This window comes from Ammospiza nelsoni, chromosome 6 (assembly GCF_027579445.1).
Source record: "Ammospiza nelsoni isolate bAmmNel1 chromosome 6, bAmmNel1.pri, whole genome shotgun sequence".
Lineage (NCBI taxonomy): Eukaryota > Metazoa > Chordata > Aves > Passeriformes > Passerellidae > Ammospiza > Ammospiza nelsoni.
The window spans coordinates 10,669,680-10,680,146 of NC_080638.1; the positions used below are offsets into that span (position 1 = coordinate 10,669,680).

General features: G+C 49.5%; 1 protein-coding gene across 1 annotated transcript; it reads right to left on the minus strand.

Moving 5' to 3' along the window:
- Window positions 1-453: 453 nt before the first annotated feature.
- LOC132074285 (acyl-CoA (8-3)-desaturase-like) lies at window positions 454-9,540 on the minus strand. The gene is made up of 12 exons (XM_059473986.1): window positions 9,295-9,540; window positions 7,245-7,355; window positions 6,772-6,969; window positions 5,908-6,009; window positions 5,648-5,776; window positions 4,463-4,523; window positions 4,276-4,352; window positions 3,698-3,795; window positions 3,292-3,388; window positions 3,009-3,088; window positions 2,491-2,616; window positions 454-2,296 (listed from the first exon to the last, which is right to left on the minus strand). The coding sequence occupies exons 1-12, from the start codon at window positions 9,490-9,492 to the stop codon at window positions 2,245-2,247; spliced, it is 1,329 nt and encodes a 442-aa protein (XP_059329969.1). The 5' UTR covers window positions 9,493-9,540; the 3' UTR covers window positions 454-2,244.
- Between the last annotated feature and the right edge of the window lie 927 nt (window positions 9,541-10,467).

The following is a 10,467-nucleotide window of genomic DNA, read 5'->3' on the forward strand; positions in this document are numbered from 1 at the left end:
GTGGCTATTCCACAATGTTCAGGTTCCATTTTTAAGGCCAAAAGGTTTCCACTAGATGGCAAAGTTGGGGCTGGTGTTCTTCCAAGGTCGTGTGATTCAGTGTATTTCCTCAGCCTGGAAAACTCTCTGGAGAACTCTTCTCGAGCCTGGATAACTTCCAGGAAACTCAGCACATTCATACCTGGTTATGTTGAGTCAGGTCCCCTTTCACTCTTACTCTTCAGGATTGTGAATCTGCTCATCTGTGTTATTTTTCCTGGTTATCCAGGCATTCGGTTTATTGTATGGTGAATATTCCCTCTTTATTGTAGCAGGGAAAACACAGGAGAAGCACATTCTGGAGAAAGAGGTTTATGACAGTTCTCTCTCTGTAGTTGTGGACAGCCATTTGTTCCACCTTTTACAGAGTGAAGACTCTTGCACAGATGTATTTTACTCTGATGACAGCACAAATTGGTAAGATAAGGAATTTTATTAATAGACTTTCCTCCATCCACAGTTGTAATACGAGGGAAAGAAATGGAGCAGGAAAAAAACAAGGTAAAACAATAACTAAGGCCCACTTTCTCTATGGTCTTAATCAACAATTATTTGATTGCATGATGTATTGTTATTATATAACAATATATTATTATAACAATAACAATATTATATATATTATACGGGTATGACAGTATTATTATTCCCATTACAATTCTATCCTGTGCTTAACAACACTCTTGGCCTGAGAAGATCTATTTCTTCCATTCTGTCAACACCTCATCCTCCTTTTGGATGTTGATTGGGAAAAAAATTCCTCAACATCAACCCATCCCTCCTGGATTCTAATCCACCAGTCCCTGGGGGACCAGGGTGATGGAGCATCTTCCTCAGTGATGGGGCAGGTGCTACATCCTGGCTTGGCATCTGTAACGTTGGGGCAGTAAACTAAAAGGCCCCAGGAAAGGCAGTAAGATATTCAGTAAATCCCACAGGATTGGGATGTGTTTGGAAGGCACATCATCCAAGAGAGGGAGACCAGCAATGTTTTGGCTGAGGAGTGCCTGTGGATATGCAGCTGAATGGAAAGTTAAACACTTTTAAACAGCAATCTGACCCCCACCACCTTTCTAACTTATATTTGTCTGCTGCTCAGGCAGGAATGCCTCACTCTCCATGGGCCAGGAGGCAGGAATTCTCTCCTTTTAAAAAATCACCCAGAGGTCCAAAAAAGCCCAAAGCTTCAGGCACAAATCAAGAGTGATTATGATCACCCTTCACACAGAATCATTGTAGAATGATTTGGGTTGGAAGGGACCTTAAACCTCAGCTCATTCCACCCTTGCCATGGTTTATTGTATTCCACTAAAGCAGGCTGCTCCAAGCCTTGTCCAGCCTGGTCTGGAACGCTTTCGCTTCCTCTGTCACTCCTGTAGGGATCCTGGGTGTGGATAGGACAGGTTTCTCTCTCTTCTGACTCAGTAATGGCTTCACAACACTCCAAAGTCTGGCACGGAGGAAACCCCTTGCAGATCCCCCTGGAATGTCACCAGTGGCCAAATAACCCAGAGGCTTCCAGAGATGTGGAGGGCAGCATTACCACAGAATACAGCCCATGGAAAAACCTCCACTTTCCTGTTTCCCTACCTCAGTTAGGGCTCTGACTAGATCCTGTTCCTAGAGAGCTGCTGCCTGCACCTCCCCACCCACATATGTACAAATTGGTCTGGGAGCTCCCTATTACAAACAGGGATTTGAAAATACTGAACCTACACAATTCCTTAGAGCTTCCACATTTCCCTAATTCCCACATTCCTTGATTTCACACTGTCCCAACTTTCTTACTATACTCACAGTGAGAGCCACCCCAAAAAGCCTATGTTAGATAAGAAGCTTCCTTCCTATATACTCAATAAATGAAGGACCAGCAGATGGAAAGGAATCTGTTCCCAGTCCCAAAGCTGCACCCAGCTTGGTGGGACACAACCTCCTCCATCCAGCTTCTCCCCAGCACTCAGCACCAGAGAAGAGGAATGAAAGAAGCACAAGAAAAAAGTTAAGAGCACATATTACAAAAAAAAACAACAAAAAAAGAAAACCAACCAAAAAAAGGAAAAATCATATTAATTACATTCATCCATGGAATTAAGCAGCACCACCTCCCCAAATCTGGGTTAGCCAGCTCTCCTCAGTGCAGGATCTTCAGGGTGACCACCACAGGAGGCAGCAAGGCTGGGGAATTCCTCTGCAGGGACCCACTGCTGCTTACTTATGTAGATAAGCATCGAGCCAGAGCTCTCCTGAATCTTTCAAAGAGCTGCCAAGACAGAAACAAGGGAATGAACCCACGTTCCAACCAGAGTCTCATGGGGAGAAGTCTACAGGCAAAGCAAAGGAGATCATGAAGTGATTTGGGTCAGAAGGGACCTGTAGAGCTGCCCCTCCCTGTCTGTTCCCTCCCCTTTTTCCTCCACAGCCCCTGCCTTGGGAGCACCGCGGGTCAATACTCACTGCACGATGTCTGCGAAGGCTGTGAGCAGAGGCTTGCACTGGTACTCAATGCCATGCTTGGCACACAGGGACTTCACCAGAGGAGCCACCTTCCAGTAGTTGTGCCGTGGCATTGTAGGGAAAAGGCTGTGGGAAAAGGAGGTGCTGATTCAATGGCATCCCTCACCACCACATGGAATCCTGGCCCTGCTGCTGTGCCTAATTCTGGAAGCGCCCCCAGCTCCCCTTGTGCCAAAGCCATGGGTGCTCTGCAATGTCCCTCTCGTGTCCCTTCAGTGCCTGTGCTGGGAATTCTCCCCCCTGTGCCATGCAGCTTAGATCTGAAGTGGTGCTGGTGCTCACTGGTGCTCCAGAAATTTTCATTTTGGAGCTCCTGTTCTGCCCCCACACAAAGAGCACAAAATGAACCCACATTATCTTTTGTTCCTGTCTCAGCTGATAGAGGGACCTTGAAGGCTCTTCAGCCCTGGTGTATCTAGCACTCCTTGGAACTATTCCCAAGCCCTGTTTCCACTCACTGGTGCTCGATCTGGAAGTTCAGGTGGCCACTGAACCAGTCATTGAAGAAGGACTGATGAACATTGCAGGTTGCCTGGAGCTGAAAGAAAAAAACAGAAGTCCTGTTTTAAGTATTATTTTAGCAATGCCCTGTCTCAAACACAGGTTTTTCATCCCCACAGGAATTCTGGCTGGACACAACAGCTTCAGGAGTTATTTCCAGCCAACACAAGCTGGCCAGGCTGAGATAGATGGATTTTACACACCCAGAACTGTCATATATCTCCATAAATAAGGTCTCACCTGGGTAGAGAACCAGTCCACATTCTTATCATAATCAATGTGCATGGGGATGTGATTCATTTGTGTGACCCAGACAAACCAGTTGCTTTCTATAAACCTGTCAAAAACAAAAAACCATCACGGATCACACACCCATGATGTGACAAGTCAGTACAAAACACTTGTGCACACACCAGCTGGTTGTTGCCTGACAAAATAAACACCAGAAACACAAACAGATCAGACCTACACACACCTTCCACCTCCTGCAGCCTGACAAGAAACCACCCCTGTCCCACTGAAAGGATCAGGACAGAGAAGAACAGGGAGTGATGAGAAAAATAACCAGGGGGCTGGAGAGAAGCTGACACGAAGGATTGATACAAACTAGGCAGAGAAAACGTCGGAATTGTCAGTTGGATGATACCTGACTAGCAGGTGGAGCCCCAGGGTACCCTTCACACCCAGGAAGGGCAAGTAGGTGAGGTAGAATCGGATGTAGAAGGACAGCATCCAGGCCAGATCCTGTAGTACAGGGGACAGGCAAAACTTCATTAGAAGGAAGAATTTCTGACTTCTGAATTTACCATCATTCCCTTTAAAATCTCCCATAACATCTTCTACTGATCAATTTTTCCTCCCCAGACTCATCACAAAGTAACCTGACACCATTCCCTGTGCTCAGGAATTATCCTGGTTCCATGAGCCCAGCAGAGGGCCAACACCAGACAGGACATGCTCTAAAGCACCACATTTTCCCCTGGATCTAAAGAGGAACCAAGCAGTGAGAAACCCTAAACCCAGAACACCAGAGAACATCTTTCATTCCCCAGAGGATCTTTCACAAAGAAAGGCTGTGGAAGATACCCCTTTGGCAAACACCATTCCCAAATCTATACCCACATCCTTTGCTGCACACACACACACACCTCCCAGTAAATCTGGAACTGGAATTAATCCCTAAACCCAGGAGAAGCCCCCCTGGCCCCCGTGGAGCTGACTCACCACCCACTGCTTCCGCTGCACGGCGAAGTAGAAGATGTACCACTGGAAATAAAGGGGCACCAGCGCTGGGGGACCGACTGCAGGGACAAACAGAGCCATGAATTATCCCAGCAGGATGGGATGGAATGAGAAAACAAGGGGCAGAGTGACTGCTGGCCATGGAACTGCACAGGGGGAGGTTACTCACTGATGAAGAAGTACTTGTGCTGGTGGTTGTAAGGCATGAATTTCTTCTTTTGCACACCAAGCTGTTAAAATACACAAATTACTCAGGCCATGAAGACACCTGTGCACACACTCCTAAACTTCCAGGAGATGTTCTATCCAACCAAGCCAGCATCCACCATCCCCTGGAAGAGTTTTTACCCTGCAGAAGGGGCTGGGCAGTGCCTTGTACACACACAGTGACCTGCACAGGAAGCTCTGCCCCTACAGAGGGCACAAGCTGCCTAAAAATGCTGAAATAGAAACCCACACAAACAGTTTGCTGACAAAGCAGAGCTTCAGAACTAAGGAACCCCAGGCTATGGTACCGTTATGATACTGTTAATGAGGATGGCAGTGCGTGGAACTCCCATCTCCTTGCAATTACTCTGGAAAACAGAGAAGTGAGCATCTAAGCATGAAACTGTGTCCACAAGAATGAAGGTGAACAGATTATCTTCCCTCTGAGGCTGCTCATTTTTCAATGTTTGCTGTACAAACATAACAGATGAAGCCACTGGCTTCCTTAAGGAATGCCATATCACTGTACATGCTCAAATTAATTCCCAATAGCCCATCCCTTAATTTCAATACAAATCAGAGCATTTAAAAGTGACACTATGAATTTACATATCTTTTTTTTAAAGGACAGCAAATGCTAAAGCCACTCATTTAACTGCAGAGCTGTACCAGAAACAGAACTGGACTCCAGATGGGAACCACTGTGACACCCACTGCCAGGCTGAGACCACTGAAATCGCTTCTTTGATCAGGAATTGTAAAAGTTCCAGACAGCCCTGGCTTGTCATCTGCTGCTTCCCATCTGATCCCCAGATCACTACAATTAGTCACACTGATCTTGGCAAAAGAGAAAAACTTGTAGTTCTGATCTTCATAAAACTGAAATTCTCTCATCAAGGGAAATAGGAACTTGTAATTGTGGCAAATATTTCATTCTTATCTTCCAACACCGCAAAAATAACTTTGAGTGAAGCTTTAAGAATACAAAGGTCTCAGAATTGCTGGAATATTACTGAGGAATATTAGGGAGTAGTGGAAGGCGAAGTAGCACCCCATATAAAATCATACTAATTAGTGTCCAAGTTCTCTGCAGCTTCCCAAATTTGAATCCCATTGCTGTCACTTCCCAGCTTCTCTCAGGTCTCACCTCCACAGAGAGGGTTTTCCCCAGAGCAAAAAACAAGGGGTGCATGTTGACATCGGGATCCTTCCGGAAGCAGTTGGGCTTGGCGTGGTGCTGGAAGTGGAGGTGATTCCACCAGCTGGCCGGGGCTCCCTGTGGGAATGGATGAGGAGAAAGTGCCCTACAGAAGGTGGATCTTCTGCCCTCGGTTCTCTCCTAACCCTGGGATTGGTTCTGGTGGCAGGGCAGGGCTCTGGCAGCCCCTGCCCACAGCCAGTGCTCACCTTGAGGTGGCCGATGACGAACTTGTGCACCCAGTGGTTCCACCTGGACTTGCTGAACACTGACAGGTGTCCAAAATCATGCTGCAGCCAGCCAGCCTGGGCCTGGAAGGAAGAATGCAACAGTGCTGCTGGGGAAAAAGAGCTGCCAGGAGGGTCTGTGTCTGAAAAGGGCTTTCTTCTCCCTCTCCCACGCTCCTCACAGCGTATCCCTGGATAGCAAAAGCACTTCCACTGCCAGGGCCCAATCCCAACTCTCCTTTTTCACTGCACACCAGTGCACTCCAGACTCTGCCTAATGACTTTTAGTCCTGGACAGTTGTTTCCATGAGGAAGGGAAAAAAAGTCACGGGAAAAAAAACAGCCACAGAGCTGAGAACCAGCATTTATTCCCTCACAAAACTGCTCTGAAATCGGCAACAAAGTCTCCTTTAAGGAGCAGCTTGCTGCTGCCTCCTCCAAGTACTTGTAATTCCAAGGGGATCACTGGCCAGGCAGGAATAGCTGGGGCTTTGAGAGCTGCTCTGCCCTCTCCATTAACTCCCTGCAAGTTCCCATGGGAACACAGTGGCTTGGCCCCTGCACACTGCCTCGGAGTTCTGGCACCGTGGAGCTCAGGAGCGGGGCACAGCTTTCATCGTGTGGGCAAGGCTGGAATAAGGAAGGCTTTGATGGAATACGGGGAGGAAAAAGCGAGGCAAACCCTGCTCTGCCACAGCAGCATGTGTAGTTTTGCCTTTTAGTGGAATCCAGAGAGAAGCAGGATTTGAGGAAGTCCATGATGATAAGATCTGTCCCCTCCTTATGGCAACAAGCCCCCAAGTCCCAAATTTGGCTTTTTGGGGCTTATTTTGTGTAGTTGCTCACCTGGACAGTGCCCAGAAGCACAGCAGAGAAGAGGAAAGGCACCAAGGATGCTCCAAAATACCAGATGATGAGCCAGGCTGCAACATCCAGCATCAAGATGTGGCAGAGATAGAGGATGAAAAAGATGTGGTTGGGCTGGAGAAGCCCCATCCTCTCCACGGTGGCACGGAGCTCACGGAAATCCTCCACCAGCTTTTTCTGTGGGGAGACACAAAAGCATGCACTGGTCAGAAAACACCTCAGGAACATCAATAGCAGCATAGTTTTCCCTCTCAGGGATGAAAAGGGGGAAAGCTGAGGGTCACCTGGAGACAAATCTTTGCTAAAACTACAAATAATGATGTGAAATTAACCTTCAGCCAACAGTGATTCCAGGAGATCCTGTGATCTTATGTACAGGGAGTTCTGCCTGCCAGTCAGAAAAGTTAAACAGCACAATTTCAACCCCAAAAGCAAGTTTTTATGACACTCACATTCTTGCTGGGCTCAAAGCTGGGCTGATCTGGTGCCAGTTCCCCAATCAGGAGAGGGTTCATGTACTTCCTTACCAGTGCCTTGTCAAGATGGAAAGCAATGAAAGGATCCTGAAATGCAGACAGAGGAACAGGAAGAAGAAAAACCATCATTCAGGTGGCAGCAAAACAAATCTATTCCATGATATGCTGGAGTATTCAAAAGATTCCTGTTGGGGAAACCAGTTACTTTTATTATTTAAATGTGGTGTCAATTTCCATGGCAACCAGGTGAAAAAACCCACTAGTGGCTTTTATCACTACAGATTCTGTCCCTATATTTAAATTACAAATCCTGTAGGCACACATGGCACTTTGGCATCTAATTCCTGATCTCCCATTCACCTCCTTTTTGACATTTCCCTACTGATGTCCAAATTAGCATATTTTTACAATCTCCCTCAACCTAAGGATGTGGATTTTTTTAATTTTCTGGGACAATATTTGCTTGCTGGGCATCACTTTGTAAGATTCCTGCACCATTCATTGTTTATCACTATAATTACTAGGCCATCATTGTGTGCTTTAAAAAAAAAAAAGTGCTTTTAAAAGATCTCTGGTCAGGAAAGGGGTTAAAAATCAGGCTTATATTGCCAGCTCTAGGTCAGCTGTAGCATCCTCCCTGCTCACGGTCACTGAATAAAGGAGGGGAAAAGAGAGGGGAACCAACATTTGCATTTTCTCATTAGAAAAGGGGGAAAAATGGGGAGGAGTATGTGGGCAGAGCAGGGGAGGATGGTACCACACATTTAGACCAATCCTTTCCATCGAGGCTGTGAAACCTGGAGTGCAATCCCAGCTGGGGTTAGGGGACGGCTGACTGCACCTTCTAGAAATCAGAGGAGTTCTTCCTTTACTTCCCATTTTTTCCTGGTTTTGTGGAGTCTTGTTCTTTTGATCCCCAGGGACAAAACCACGGGGAAATAAAACTTGGCAGGGGTTTCTGAGCGGTCAGCAGTTCAGCTGCAGCCGGCGGTGGCACTGGTATCATCACCATCACCTAAAGAATGCAGCTGGCTGCAATCCCACCGTGCAGCCCTGCTCACTCCATGGGCTCACCCTTTTCTGCTCACAGAAACTCAGAATGTTCGGGTGAGAAAGGCCCCTCAAAACTCATCTCATTCGTCCCATCCACGGACACCGTGCAGGTTGCTCCAAGCTCCACCCAGCCAGGCCTGGAACGCTTCCAGGGATGGGGCTCCACCACTTGTCTGGGCAACCTGTGCCAGTGGCAGGGCTTTGAAAAAGCACATGTGCACTCTGCCCTCGCAAATGTTGCAAATTCAATTGTTATTTTTGGCTCTAAATGATATTCCTACCATGGGATCTTCACGTGGAGACCTCAAGTTCCAGCCTGGCCGAAACACAGTCCATCAACACCATCCTAGAGGTGGATTCCCACCCCATATCCACCCTTGGCTCCAAACACGCGCATTTGGAGAGATTTTTGGAAAAGGAACAGGCAGACAAAGGAAGGAAACACCACTGGCAAAGCCACCCTACTCCAGCAGCATTTACTCCACTCTGCAACAGCCGCTGGCACTCAGACACGAGTGATTCATTCCTTTTTCGTGACTGAAATACGACTTTCAGTGATATTCTGCTCTAGTGCCATCTCTCGGGTTCGGGAAGTTGAGGAGGGCGAAGGCAAACAACAACTCTGTCACCGCGTGTGCCACACGGGTGGCAGCACCCGATACTGCTCGGCGTGCAAAAATTACCGAGGGGATTGGGTTATTTTTTATTCCCGGCTGCGGCTTTTCAGTCATTCCTCCAGCAGCGCTTCCTCGTAACAACAATCCCAAACAATTCCCGGCGGAGCGTGCGCTGTGTGTCCCCTTGCACACCGCTCCCCGCGTACCGTGTGTGCCACAGCCGAGGGTCCGTGCCTGCTCCCAGTCCCCGGGACCCTGCTCACAGCTCCAGGGATCCCGCTCCCAGCCCGAGGGACCCTGCTCGGCGCTCATCCCTCCCGCAGCCCTCCCTGCCGGGGCCGCAGCCGGCCGCTCACCGTGGCGTCCTGCCCGGCGTAGTGGCTGATGACCCGGGAGCCGCCCGGGTGTCTCCGGCAGAAGTGGCTGATGTCGTACACCTTCCTGTCGATCACCAGCCAGCGCTCCTGCGGCGCCGGCCCCCGTCCGTTCCGCTGCCCGATCTCCTCCCAGGTGAAGCGCCGCATCTCCCCCCGCACGGGCTCCGAGCCCTCCATGGCCGGGATCGGCTCGCCCGGGCTCGGCTCGGCTCGGCTCGGCTCGGCTCGGCCCGGCCCGGCTCCGCCTCCGCGGAGCCCCCACGCCCAGGCCGGTCCCCCCCGCCCACTGGGCTGCGCCCGCCGTGCGCCCGCCCCCGGGGCCGAGAGGGGCGGCCGGGATGCCGGGGCCCTCGGGGGTGGCGCAGGGACGGAAGGGAGCCCGGGCTGTCGGGGCTGGGATGGCTCCCGGAACCATTTCGGAGAGCAGCGAGTCCCCCAGCACTGCCCAGCCCATCAGTCACTGAACCACGGCAGCGTTCGGGTTGGAAGGGAGCTCTGGGGATCATTCAGTTCAACCTGACCCTGCCAAGGATGGCAGGGCACTGGGACAGGCTGTGCAGGGACCGCAGGAAGGATGTGGAGTCCCCCTCTCTGGAGTCTCTAAACCCACCTGGATGCTGTGCCACCTGTCCAGAGGACCCTGCCATCCTCAATGTCAAGAAGTTTCACGTTGAGGTGAAACTCCTGGAGTTTCAGTTTATAGCCTTTGCTCCTCGTCCTGTTGCTGGGCACCATGGAAACACGTTTCCAAATGCCACATATATGCGGTTTTTAAATCCCCCCAGCTGATTACACCACTGCCCCAACTGTCTGTTCCAGGGCTTGTCAACCCTTCACAACAATTCTCCTTCATATCCAACTTAAACCTCCCCCCTGGCACACCTTGAGGCTGTTTCCTCTTGTGCTGTCACTTGCTACCTGGGGGAGACACCGACCCCCACCTGTCCCCACTGCCCTTCCAGGTGATGCCTAGAGAGGCTACCCGGAGCAGAGGGCAGACAGAGTTAAAGGAATAAAGTAGGTATTTATTAAAAGGCCTCCAAAGGATACACCCTGGGCACAACAAGAGCCTGGCCATGTCTCTACCCAAGATGCACCTAAGATGAAGGGATCATGAACTTTCACACTTTTATAAGTTTTGGTCTATTTACA